The sequence below is a fragment of the Chrysochloris asiatica genome, unplaced genomic scaffold (assembly GCF_000296735.1).
Source record: "Chrysochloris asiatica unplaced genomic scaffold, ChrAsi1.0 scaffold00299, whole genome shotgun sequence".
In the NCBI taxonomy this organism is placed as follows: domain Eukaryota; kingdom Metazoa; phylum Chordata; class Mammalia; order Afrosoricida; family Chrysochloridae; genus Chrysochloris; species Chrysochloris asiatica.
The window spans coordinates 2,294,310-2,308,447 of NW_006408817.1; the positions used below are offsets into that span (position 1 = coordinate 2,294,310).

The window sequence follows — 14,138 nt, forward strand, 5'->3', positions numbered from 1 at the left end:
ATCTAGTTTGTTGTTGTTGTTAAATGCCATCAAGTCACCCATAGCCACCCTGTATAAGGTTTATGAGGAGCAGCTGGTGAGCTTGAACTGCCAACCTTGTAGTTCAAATGGCTTTGCAGTCTGGAGCATTAACCCACAGCACCTGATCTAGTCTTGTTGTGTTGTTGATAAGTGCCATGGAGTTGGTTCTGACTTAGACATTGTCTACCTAAAATGAGGGGGAGATAAAGACATGAAGTAACTGGCTTACAAGTTTTCAAGAGGGAGTTTAGTTTAAGAGTGTGTGGGAGAAGATAGAGTCCCCACTGAATAGTTTTCATCTTGTCTAGATGGGTCTGGTTAAAAGATATGGAGATAAGATTCTTATGATTCAATAGTGAATAATTATTATCATGACTAATTGCGATGGTCACAACTATAAAGGTAGAAGTTTGTAACAAAAACGGGGGAGTAGTTAATCTTACAGTCCAGAAACAGAGGACCCTAGGACCATCAAGTACGAAGAGCACAAGCAGAATGTGGGACCCTATCCAGAGAAACAGTGACACCAAAGATGGAGGCAGAGATGAGGACATGGAAAGAGGGAGGAGCTGAGGACTCTGGACTCATGGAAAGAGAGGGACTAAATGCTGGCGGCCAGGAGGCAGACTTGCAGAATGTGCCCTTTGGTTGTTTAAATGATTATATATTCCTAAGTGTTTTTGTGTACATCTCCCTACCCCACCCCACCCCCACCCCCAAAAAAAGAAAAACAGCTGTAATGGAAGCAAATACTGTTGAATGATGATGCACAGAGGAGATTATAATCATTGTAATGAAATGATGGTGTAAAGCCAATGTTCCCCCATTAAAAAACAAAACAAAAAACCAATGTCTTAGGCAAACCAATCCTAGTTCATTAAATAAAAAGAAGAAGAAGAAATACAAGAGGTGGTGGTAAAACAATGAGATGGTTTGAACTTGAGAAGTCAGATGTGGCTCCATCTCTGGTGATGACACAATCTAGTGTATGACCAGGAGAATGGTTAGCTAAGGTAGACTGGTTGAGAAGGACACTGAAATAGGAATTTGAGAAATCAGAGTTGGTGAGTCATGCACTTGAATGTTGAAATAAATCACCAGGCAGTGTGGTGGAGAGAAGGACCGTGATCCAGTAATTACACATTCTCGGGAGAATGGTAAGGTGAAGAGACGGAAAGTAGAGCCAGATGATGTTGGGCCTCAAAGATATCAGCAGTTTTGGAGATAAGAATGATTATTGGGGAAGAAAAGACAGTAGAATTTTTTTCCAGCTTCTCCTGGAGATTCTCAGAGGTGAGAGAAAAAGAAAGCATCCTCCACTTGAGAAAAAGGCCTCCTGGTGTAATGCTGGAGAATAAACATTGGACTGCTAACCACAAGATCATAGTTCAAACCCATTAGCTGCTCCTTGGAAACCCTATGTTGTTGTCATTATTAGTGGCCATTGAGTCGGTTCTAAGTCATAGCAACACTATTTGCAACAGAACATAATACTGCCTGGTCCTGTACCATCCTCACAACTGTTATGCTTGAGCACACGAGGACAGCAGTAAAGCCCACCAGCTGCTTTCACAAGCAAGTCAAACAATTGAAAGTACTGTGGCTTGAGTCGGGTGCACTTCGATCCTTCAATCACAGAGCTGTCATTTTTAACACTTTAAAAAGGTTGTTGACTGTAGATTTGTTAAGTATAACTATTTTTTCCATGGACAATGGATCTCATGGAAGTGAATCTGAGAAAAATGAAATCCTTGGCAACTGCAAGGCTTTTCCATTTATCGTGGTCTTACTTATTGAACCAGTTATGAGGACTTTATATGTTGAGGTGTAATCCATACCAAAGGCTTGAGTCTTTGGTTTCTGTCAGTAAGTGCCCCAAGTCCTTTTTTGCTTTCTCCAGGGAATGTTTGTCATCTGCATATTGCAGGCTTTTGATGATTCTTTCTCCAGTCCTGATGCTATGTTCTTCATATACTTCAGCATCTCAGATTATTTGTTCAGTATACAGATTGAAAAACTATGGTGAAAGGATGCAACCCCAACATACACAACTTTCCTGATTTTAAACCACACAGCTCTTGTCTTGTTCAAATGACTGACTCTTGGTCCATGTACAGATTTCACATGAGCATATTGTTATCCAGAGTTTATGATCCGCACAATTTAATGCCTTTACAAAGTTATTAAAACACAAGTAAGCATCCTTCTGGTATTCTCTTCTTTCAGGCAAGATCTCTCCAACATCTGCAGTGATACCCTTATTCCACACCCTCTTTTGAGTCTGACTTGAATTTCTGGCAATTATTAATACTTTATGATTTTTGAAAGGTTGGTTTTCATACAAATCTGGTTTGCCATTCTAACTTTTCTCCTTTATTTTCTTTTTTCTAACATTTCTTACATAATTTTATAATTTGAAACTAAAAATGCCAATGTCTGAAGAACCTTAAAGAGGTCAAAAGAGGTCAAAAGAGGTCAAAATCTGTTAGTTGGTTTTTCTTACTAATTCTAGTTCATGATGGTTAATTTTCTGGTATGGTTGTCTTTTTTCTAATTGTGAGGGTATAGTTTCTTTATATACTTCATTGTCCTCCTTTCAAAGATATTAACATATCATGTCTGAGTCTCAGATTCAGTTCTCACCTCTTCTAGGACCCCTGTTCCTAACCCGAGGCAATTCAAACTTTGCATTTGTTGTATTCACTTTAACTATTGCTTGATTTGGGGGCTGTGGTTATTCCTCTTTCTTTTATGTAAACAAGTAAAGTATTAAAATTATATTTGTTATACTTTATATATTCTCTGGTAGCATAGTGGTTACAAATCGGGCTGTGAACCTTAAGGTCAGCAGTTCGAAACTACCAGCCGCTCTGCAGGAGAAAGATGAGGCATTCTGCTCCCGTAAAGATTTACAGCCTTGGAAACCCTGTACAGGGTCGCTATATGTTGGAACCGACTTGACGTCACTTAACAACAACAACAACAACAACATACTTTATCCAGGGTCTAAAAGTTACATTATAGCAAAAGTTCTTCTTAGTAGCTGACTAATTTGCCATACTAGATGGAATCAAAACCACTTTTAGTAACAACTACATATTTAATTTTAATACAGTCTTTCTGTATCCTAAATATTTGTATAAGTGTATATAAAAACATTGTTTTTCTATTACATGCTTCTTGACTGCTTTAAAAATAAACTGTCTTGTTGTTTATGATATTTTCTTCAAATTCCTCCTCCAAAAATCTGAAACAATAACTAGTTGAGTACATTGATAACATTTTAAAGTAATGGTGCTACATATAAACATAATTTGACCATGGTTGAGTTGGTAAGTGTGAGAAGGAACAAAACATGAAATGAAGCTAGAGTAAAACAGGTAGGGGCAGGTCTTGTAGGGCTTTGTAAGCTAAGTTGAAAATTGTATGCTTTCTCAAAAAAAAGCAGTGAATAAGCATAGAAGAGTAGGCATTCCAGTGTCTTTGTATGTTTAAGTACAACAATTCTTATTCTAGTTATTTTAGATTATTCTCACTTAGACTGCAGATTTATTCTTTTAAGACTTAAGAGTTGACTCAGTTAGGCTGTTTTACAGTCAAAGTTAATAATGATCTTATTTTTCTCAGGGTAAAACTTTAATCCATCATTGAGTTTGCTTGAAATGATTTCTGGTACTGACCTGAGATTTTAAAAAATAAAATAAATGTGTTTGCATGTGGATTATTATCAAAATACTATGATATGATTTGGCAGATACAGACATGAAATATACCATTCACTAAGCAATCGCATGCATTTTCATTGTAGTGGCTCATTCGCTGACATTCTGTGAATGTTTATTGTATACCTGGTGAGCAGAATAGACAAAGGACAATCTCGCATGCCTAGTGAGAGAGACAAACCTCAATCAAATAATCACACAAGTATGTAATTAAAAATTGTAACCAGTGCTGTGACAAAAGTGCCGGGAGCTTTAGCAGCACAGTGACAGGAGAGACTCTCTATTTTGGAAGTCAGATGTATCTTTCTTGAGGAAGTAAAATTAGAATGAACAGCTGAAGGAGAAGCTAGAGTTAACTCTCTGAAGGCACTTTTGGGGGGCAGGAAGGAGCCAGTGTGACTAAAGAGTAAGAGGAGCAGAACTAAGAATTTGATCTTTATCCAAGAGCAAAGAGGAAACGTTGTAGAGTTTTAAATAGAAGAGGAATGTTTCAGATTCACATTTTTAAGCATCTAGCTGCTGTCTGGAAAATATATTGAAGAAATATAAGTGTGGAGGTCAAAAGAATGCCACAGGGGAACCAGTGAGTAGTCCAAACTAGGACACTGAGTAACTTGGAGTTGGGTGATAATCAGGAAGATGAAGAAAAAGAGACAGACTGAAGAACAATTTGAGATATAATCAGCAAGCTATCATAATATGGTGAATCTGTGGGGTGAAGCAGATGGGGAGGTATCAGGGATAACTGGTCATCACTGGTTAGAAGAGTTTGCTACTTCCTACAGTAGGAAGCACTAGCAGAGGGAACCAGGTTGGCAGACATGAGTAAGGTAAGGAGAGAGCTGACGGCAAGGATGACATTGAGTTTGCTTTAGGAGGATGTCCATAAAACATTTAGAGGTAAAGGACCAAGAGCATCTCCCACTTTTAGAAATCAGGATGCGCTGAGCTGACAGAGCTTACCGCAACCATGGAATAGTTCATATTATCATGATAAACACCCCTAATGTTTATGGGGTTCTTCTTAGTTTAATAAGTATCTGCCTTTTGCATTTAACCTTTAACATTTCTCATTTCATTACAGAACCTGTAACTGATTTGTAATCATTCTTTTTTAGATCTGGTTATTCACTTCTCTGTACCCTTTTTCATTGTAGGTGGTTTGTTGGAAGTGTTCCGATTACAAAGCGCAACTTGAGTATGATGGTGGGAAATTGAGCAAAGTTTGTAAAGACTGCTATCAAATAATAAGTGGATTCACCGAGAGTGAAGAAAAGAAAAGGAAGGGAATTTTAGAGGTATGAAATAAACATTAAATATTTTATATCTTTTAGATTTTTATACCAGGAACTTTGAATTCTCTTTTAGCCTTGAAAAAATATAAAAGATATGTTGTTATTTTTCTGAGTATTTAACAACTTGGCTATCAGTGAAAATATTTCAGACTTTTATCCTGGGATCCTACTTGATTATATTGAAAGAATGGGGCCATGTTAAACCAATATGTATTTGAAAATGAAAATATGTTGATTTGGTTGAAAGTAGCTACATATTAGAGTATTAATTGGCATCTCTTCTAATGTCCAAACTAATATAGTACATTTTCTCTCTAGAAAAACTTTCCCCCAAATTTCATAATAATAAATTTGAAAATCACTGAATGAAAGTTTTGAAATTGAAGTTGAAATTTTTTTTATTGATATATGAAAACCCCTTTCAACTTACTGCATTGAGTTGTTGTTAAGTGCCATAGAGTCAGTTCTGACTCTCAGTGACCCTGTAAAGGATTTCCAAGAAGCAGCTGGTGGATTTGAACCATCAACTTTGCAATTAGCAGTCAAATGCTTGGCCTACAGTGCCACACCAGAACTCCTGAAATGTATCATCAAATATCCAGTGACAACAATTTGACAGACTGCATTAAAATACTTCAAATTGAAGTTTCTCGCAAGTGAATTTGACTCGTGTTTTAGAATAAATTCAGACTCAAGCCTGAGGACTAGCATGTGTCTGAAATGAATCTTATACTCTAAGATAGTAAGTATGGTGGTGATCATGTACCATGGAGTCAGTTCCAACTCATAGTGACCCTGTATAGCATTTCTGAGGCTATACATCTTTACCAGAGCAGAAAGCCTCATCTTTCTCCTGTGGAACCATTGGTAGTTTTAAACTGCTCACCGTGAAATTAACAGCCCAACTCGTAACCACTATGTTACCAGAGCTCCTGAAGATAATAAGAATATAAGGGATAAATTACATAATAAGGTCATTATGGCTTGAAGTTAAAAAACAACCTGGATTTAGATCCAGAGAGGGAGTGCTGAAGACCTGGGGGGTACGGGATTGTTACCATGGCAATGAGATGATATACGATAGAATGAATGTAAAACTAATGTTCTCCCATGTAAACTATCACATAATTCACAATAAAACATTAAAAAAAAAAAAAAAAGACAACCTGGAAAGTCTTTGAAGAATGGGCTCATGATCAAAACTCTATGTAGCTAAAATTGGAGATATAAGAATTTCTAGAGAATCACCAGGAGTCCTGGTGTGGCATTGTGGGTTAATGAGCCAGACTGCAAAGCCGTTTGAACTGCAAGGTCGGTGGTTCAAGCTTACCAGTCACTCCTCGGAAACCCTGTATAGGGTTGCTATGGGTAGGATCCAACTCGACGGCACTTAACAACAACAACAACAACAGAGAATCACTAAGTATTGATTGAACACTTAACATTTTATAAGCTTGACATGTCATTTCTATTAACTGGAAAAAAAAGACTATAAAATTCAAGATCCACTTGCAGTTAAAACATAGACCCACAAGTTAAAAAGATAACCTGAATTCTTCTGGGGAGTAAGTGTTACTTGTTTGGCACACTGCATTGGTGCTTCCATGGCAGGGAGGCTGGAATGACTTGCTGCAGTGGTCCCAAGGAAGAGCAACAGCTGATGAGACAGGCACAATATAATAAGCCCAATTACTGATTTTAAGAGTGAGTTTCAGGCTGTATCTATGAAATTTAAATTTCTAGCTAATTAAAAAAAAATTTTTTTTTTAAATATTTGGAGAAAAAAGTTATCAAGTGGTTATAAGATTAAGCCATAAAATTACGGCCATAGTTTCAGGCTATATCTTTGAAATTTAAATTTCTAAATATATATATATATATATATATATTATATTTGGGAGGAAATTATCAAATGGCTATAAGATTAAGTCATTTAACCAAATTTCCATTGTGTGTATATACCAAATTTTAAAAAGTCATCTTCTGTGAATGATTAGAATACCTCTATCTTTTTTCTGAACTCACACTGTAGGATCAACACTGGACTTCAAACCAAAGGGTCAGCAGTTCAAGCCCACTAGCTGCTCACTGGAAACCCTATACAGGGTCGCTGTGTGTCAGAACTAACGATGGCACTCACAACAACAGCAACAACAACATATTATGAAGTTCAGAGTAGAAGTATTGTGTGTCAATGCACATTTGAGATTACTCTGTGTGGCTCTGTGGGTTAATGCGCTGGACTTCAAGGTTGATTTGTACTGCAAGGTTGGCAGTTCAAGCTCACCAGCTACTCTTCGGGAGCCCTATACAGGGTCATTATGAGCGGCATCAACTTGATGGAACTTAACAACAACAGTTAGTGTGTTAGTAGGTGCTGTAGACATCACAAAGCAACAAACTTTTTCTGTAAAGAGCTACAGTGAAAACATTTTTGTTTTTGTATGTCTTGAGGACTAAGTTGAGGATATCGTGTAGGTACTTGTTATAACAAGAGAAAAAATATATTATTACAAATTTTTAAGTAGACTTCTCTTTAGTGGGATAATGTGTCACTTCATTTGATTTCAAGGTTAGTGTTTTCTATCAGCAAATTGATAACAAATATTCATCTGTCAAAACCATACTTTAGCTCATGATTCATACAAAAATAAGTAGTGGGCTGGTGTTGGCCATAATTTGCCTGCCAATGCTTCTTAAGTATCTGTGATAAAGGGTCAGTTTACTTTCTTATCCAACTCAGATCAATATTTTTGTAAAATTCAAAGTCCTGCACTTGACTGTCTTGGCAAAGCCAAATTGCTCTAAGTTTCTAAATGCTTACTCTTAATTCTGCTTTTCTGATCTTGAGATGATTACAGAAGAATTTGTAAGCCAGCACCATTCCATGGATGACACTGAGTAGCACTGCCCTAGAGATTTCAGAAGCAGAAAATAGAAGCAAACCAGTTACTTCCCATGCTGTGTGTAATAAAACCAACATTTGGTTAAATGGTTTTAGTCTCTTTTATTAGCTAATGATTAGGAAGCAAATAAAAAAAAAAACTGTACATGGCTTTACAAGAAGTGATTGCAACTAAAAAGTACCAGTTTTTGATTATCTAAGTCCTGGTGTGGCACTGCGGGTGAATGTGCTGGACTTCAAAGTTGATTTAAACCACAAGGTCGGCGGTTCAAGCTCACCAGCTGCTCCTTGGAAACCCTATACAGGGTCACTATGGGTCAGAACTGACTCGACAGCACTTAGCAACAGCAACCACCTCAGTTCATTTAAAAGATTGAGTCAGTATTTGTCTCTTTGCTATTACATTCTTACATAGAATGAATCAGTGTAGCATATGGCTAAAAGTTTAGGCTCAGGAATCACACTGCCTGGCTACAAATCCTAGCATGCCAATTCCTAAATAGATGATCTTGTTGTTGTTAAGTGCCATCGAGTCCGTTCTGACTTACAGCAACCCCGTAGAGGCTTTCCATGGAACAACTGGTGGATTTGAACTGCTGACCTTGTGGTTAGCAGTCCAGTGCTTATCCTACAGTGTCACACCAGAGTTCCATATAATCCTGGGAAAGCTATTTAAACCTTGAGCCTCAGAGTCCAGGAAAGTACTGACTTATCAGTGTAGTGGTGTGAGAATTAAGTGAAATAACGCATGTAACAAGTTAAGAAAAGTGCCCGCGTAGTAAGACGTCAATAAACATTGTTGCTAAATGCCATCGAGTTGGTTCCAACACAGAGCAACCCTGTATAGAGTTCCGAGGAGTGGCTGGTGAGTTTGAACCACTGACCTTGTACTCCAAACCAACCTTGTGGTCCAGTGCATTATCCTGCAGCTCCACACCAGGACTCCTAAATATTGGTTGTTATTGTTGTTGTTGTTAAATGCCGTTGAGCTGGTTCCGACCCATAGCGACCCTCTAGAGGGTTTCCAAGGAGCGACTGGTGAGCTTGAACTACCAGCCTTGCAGTTCAAACTGACTTTGCAATCTAGCACATTAGCCCACAGCACCACACCAGGACTCCATTTGTTGTTATTAAGTGCCATCAAGTAGTTCCGACTCATAGTGACCCGGTATAGGGTTTCCAAGGAGCAGCTGGTGAGTTTGAACTGCCATTCTTGTGGTTCCAACCAACCTTTCAGTCCAGTGCTTTGTCCACAGTGTTACAGCTCTGTTTAAATTCAAGGTCTAATGATATTAAAATTTGATCAATTATTTTCCTATGGCTAGTAATAGACCTCGATGAATACTTAAATAATAATGGCAGATGGTCCTTTCTTGGACAGTTCAAGGAGACATTTCATACAAACACATTGTACTTTGTTTTCCCTTAAGTTGAATTTTTAATATAGGTCATTTTCTGCAGTCTCTCTCTCACATACTTTCTCTCAATTACATTTTTTCTAGACTGAATCAGCAGAAGTATCTGGAAATAGCATGGTGTGCAGCTTTCTGCAGTACATGGAAAAGTCAAAACCTTGGCAGAAAGCTTGGTGTGTGATCCCCAAGCAAGACCCCCTTGTGCTATACATGTACGGTGCCCCACAGGTATGTAAACTCACCTGCCTGAAACAACAAAGATCATCAATGACAGATGATGATCTGTCAGGCCGGTGACCATGAGCACAGAATCCTTTATTTTGCTCCTCTGTAGAAGGAAAGCTCAGTTTCACAAATTTGAAAAATAAGTAACTAAGCAAAGTGGCAGGGTACAAGGTCAACATATAAAAATCAGGAGTGTTTCTGTACATCAGAAATTAGCAACCTGAATATGAAATTAGAGAAGACCTAAATAAATGCAAGAACATTCCATCAATACTACCTACAGCAAGCAATCTACAGATTTAATGCAATCCCCCATCAAAATTCCAACAGTTGTCTTTGAGAAATGGAGAAGTCACCCACAACCACAAATTTATTTGGAATTGCAAGGGACTCAGAGAAATTTTGAAAATGAAGAACAAAGAAGGAAAACTCACACTTCCTGGTTTCAAAACACATCATAAAGCTACAATAAGCAGTTTGATAATAGTATAATGACAGTCATATAGACAAATGGAACATAATTATTGTTGTTAAGTGCCATAGAGTCAGTTCTGACGCATAGCGACCCTGTATAGGGTTTCCAAGGAGCAGCTGGTGAGCTTGAACTGCTGACCTTGCAGTTCAAATGGCTTTGCAGTCTGACACTTTAACCCACAGCGCCACACTAGGACTCCATGGAACATAATTAAGAGTCCAGAAATAAACCACACAGCTATGGTCAATGAATCTTCAACAAGATATTAATAAATGGTGCCAGGATTACTGGAACTCCACAAACAAAAGAAGGAACCTGGGCCCATACTTCTCACCATATAGAAAACTAACTTAAAATTTATCAAAAATCTAAATTCATAAAATTCTTAGGAGAAAGTATAAGGGTAATATTTGGGATCTAGTTTTCAAGAACGGATTCTTACATACAAGGGGACATTTATAAGTTTGTGGGGAAAAGGAATAGAAAAAAAAAAGAAAGAAAGAAAGAAAGAAAGACAAAAGAGTAGAAAGATAATAGACTTTTACCATTAACTTTTTAAAGTCCCCTCATATGACACCAAAAGCATGAAAAACAAAAGATAAAATAAAGACCTCAGATTTTAAAACTTTTGTTCATCAAAGGATTTTAGTTACAAAATAAAAAGACAACCTACAGATAAGGAGAAAAAATTGGGGAACCATATCAGCTCAAACATAACACTTGTGAGGATGGTACAGGACCAGACAGTGTTTATTCTTTGTTCATAGTGTTCCTGTGAGTCCAAACTGGCACCTAGCAACAACATATATCTCATACAGATGTAACGTAACTTCAACAACTTAGAAAGACATAAAAGGAAATGGAATAGACATTTCACCGAAGAAGAAATGCAAATGGACAATGAACACATGTTTAACATCATGTTGGTGTTGTGTGCCATTGAGTCAGTTCTGACTCATAGCAACCCTGTATAGGGTTTCCTAGAGTGGCTGGTAGATTTGAACTTACTGGACTTGTAATTAGAAGTCCAGTGCTTATTCTACAGTGCCACACCAAGGATAAATGCAAAAATCACACACATTAAAATGGCTATGATTTTAAAAATACATGGAACAGGTGTTGGCAAGAATGTGAAGAAACTGAACCATCCTTCAATGCTGGTGGAATGTAATATTGTACAGCTGGTATTGAAAACAATCTGGCAGTTCCTCAAAAAGTTAACAAAATTGCTGTGTTGTTGTTTTTAGGTTCTGTTGAGTCAGCTCCAACTCATAGCTATACTCTGCACCACACAACGAAAACACTGTGCAGTCCTGCACCATCCTTACAATTAGGCTGAGCCCATTGTTTCTGCCACTATGTCAATCCATCATGTTGGAGGTCTTCCTCTTTTTTGCTGATCCTCCTCTAGAATTACCATATGATCTAGCAATTTCACTTCTAGGAATCTACAAAAAGAATTGAAAGCAAGAACACAAACCGATACAGGTGCACCAATATTCACAATTACCACAAGGTAAAAGCAACCTAAATGTTCAACAAATGAATGGATGAGCAAAATGTGTTATAGCTTACAGTGGAATATTAATGTAGCCTTAAAAAGAAGTTATTATATATGCCTGAGTGTTTTTTGTTTTTTTTTAAAAGAGCTAAAATGAATAGAGAGGAATGCTGTTGACTGATGGAACATGGAGGGGGGATTATGATCATTGTAATGAAACAAAGTATATGATTTGTTGAATGTGAAATTGATGATCTGCCCTGTGAACTTTCACTCAAATCATAATAAAAAAAAAGAAAGAAATGTAGTCCAAATGCATGCTGCACAACATGGATGAATCTTAAAACATCATGTTGTGTGAAAAATTCAATTACAAAAGGATATAGTATTGTTGTTGTTGTTATGTGCCGTGGAGTCGGTTCTGACTCATAGCGACCCTGTACAGGGTTTCTGAGGCTGTAAATCTTTACGGGAGCAGAAAGCCTCATCTTTCTCCCGTGGAACATCACTGCTGACCTTACGGTTTGCAGTCCAATTCGTAGCCACTACGCTACCAGAGCTCCTTAAATATTGTATAATCCCACTTATATTAAATATAAAAAATAGACAAGTGTGCAGAATCAAAAGTATTGTGGTTACCAGGAGCAGGTGGATGGGAAGATTTGATATCTAGAGAAAACTAAGATCATATTAAGGGAGAGGAAAAGATATAGAATGGATTCAATGGTGGTTGAACAACATGATGAATATAAGTTAATAGTTCCTTAACTGTACAGAATTAATTTAAAAGAAAACAACACTTACACCAAATATGTAATCTAAAAATATAAAAGTTTTAAAATGTGGCTGTTGCACTTTAATTTGTGTCTACATTGTTGTTGTTAAGGGTCATCAAGTCAGTTCTGACTCATAGCAACCCTGTATAGGGCTTCTGAGGAGCAAGCTGGTGGGTTTAAATTGCCTACCTTGTGGTTAGCAATTCAGGGCTTATCTTACAGCACCACACCAAGACTTGTGTCTACATTAAGACCTAGTCAAATTAGTTTTAGCAGTACACTATCTTGTTATTTGACATTTCTCATTTATAACAATAGTAAAAAAAAAATTCTTTCCAACTATTTTGCACATTAATGGCGTATGTCTGGCAGTAAGACAAATTATACTGGCTGTCATGGTCATGTGTCAACTTGGTTGATTCTCAGTGGCTTGGCAGTTATGTAATGATATAGTCATTCTCTGTTTTCACATAACAACCTGGCTTTAGAACTTAACCATGCCAATATATGAGGATTGGGTATAGACTAAAAATACCAAAGTATACAAGTATAAAACGTAAGTATAAAAATTCCGTCATTTTTCTACAAACTTTTAAAAGTCCTTTCATTGTTTTCCCTGTAACCTTTTTTCTTCCCATAAATAAATAGATGAATAAATGAGGGAATCACCAACTAAAACTCACATGTTAATGAAATCAATGTTAACATTTGCTAGATTTATACAATGAGTAACTTATTTTCTCTCTCTTTTCACTGAATGGGCTTTCTCACTGAGAGGAGGTGTAGCTTCACTAAGTCCTAGCTGGTTAGGAAGTCAGCTTACGTTTGCGAAGTCATTTAAGGCACCATTATGAGAGGCCTCATATGTAGGCAGTGTGCCCATGGAGAGCTCATTGTATGAGTCTGTGCTGGGCAGTGGTTGCAAAAGGGGCAGCAAGCTAAGACATTTCACATTGATGCTTATGTTTTCTTTAGGATGTCAGAGCCCAGGCCACCATTCCACTTCTGGGCTACACTGTGGATGACATGCCAAGAAGTGCTGACCTCCCACACAGCTTCAAACTGACTCAGTCCAAGTCTGTGCACAGCTTTGCTGCAGACAGTGAGGAACTGAAACAGAAGTGGCTGAAAATCATTCTCTTAGCTGTCACAGGTGAGACACCAGATGGCCCAAATGAGCATCCAGCCACCTTGGACGATCATGTTGAACCTAAGAAAAAATCTGAATGCTGAACTCCAAGACCCACCACAGTGTGGGGGTGGCTCTCAAGATTTACAGCTCAAGACATTCCTGATCCCCTTATTCATCTGTTAGCACTTTATGTTGAAAAATACAGGCTCATAAATGCATCGTTTGGGAACTATTTTCCTATATTTATGTACTCTTAATGAAATTCATGTGCAGAGCCATTCCACTGATAAGTTTTGAAATAATGTGAAAAAAATGGAGCCTTTTTATTCTTTGGATGTGTTGTCATGAGGAAAATGCTATCAATTGATTCTATCACTATTCAGTTAGAAAGGGACACTGTCATTTAAGGAAAAAACAGGTTCTCTAATGTCTTTTTCACATGTAGGACTTGTGACCATTCAAAAAATATACCTCTGTGTTGCCAAAATAGATTCATGACTTAAAAAAAAAAATACAGGGACAGTGTAGGGAACATATTAGCTTATTTAATTTAGTTTCTAATGCTAAATAAATAAACAACGCTCTTTTAAAATAAAACAATAAGAGGACAAATTATTGGTGTTCAGGCTTTTGACTTATTAAGAAAAGACTTGTTTTTGGTAGAAATGCTC

The 14,138-nt window shown here is 37.4% G+C and overlaps 1 protein-coding gene across 1 annotated transcript in view; it reads left to right on the forward strand.

Annotated features, from left to right (window-relative positions):
- FGD4 (FYVE, RhoGEF and PH domain containing 4) overlaps positions 1-13,568 on the forward strand; it is an 84,582-nt gene extending 71,014 nt beyond the window's left edge. Inside the window, exons 14-16 of the mRNA XM_006874756.1 lie at positions 4,901-5,041; positions 9,446-9,586; positions 13,311-13,568. Of these exons, the coding sequence (XP_006874818.1) occupies positions 4,901-5,041; positions 9,446-9,586; positions 13,311-13,568 (540 nt within the window). The remainder of the gene's footprint in view (positions 1-4,900; positions 5,042-9,445; positions 9,587-13,310) is intronic.
- Positions 13,569-14,138: the final 570 nt, after the last annotated feature.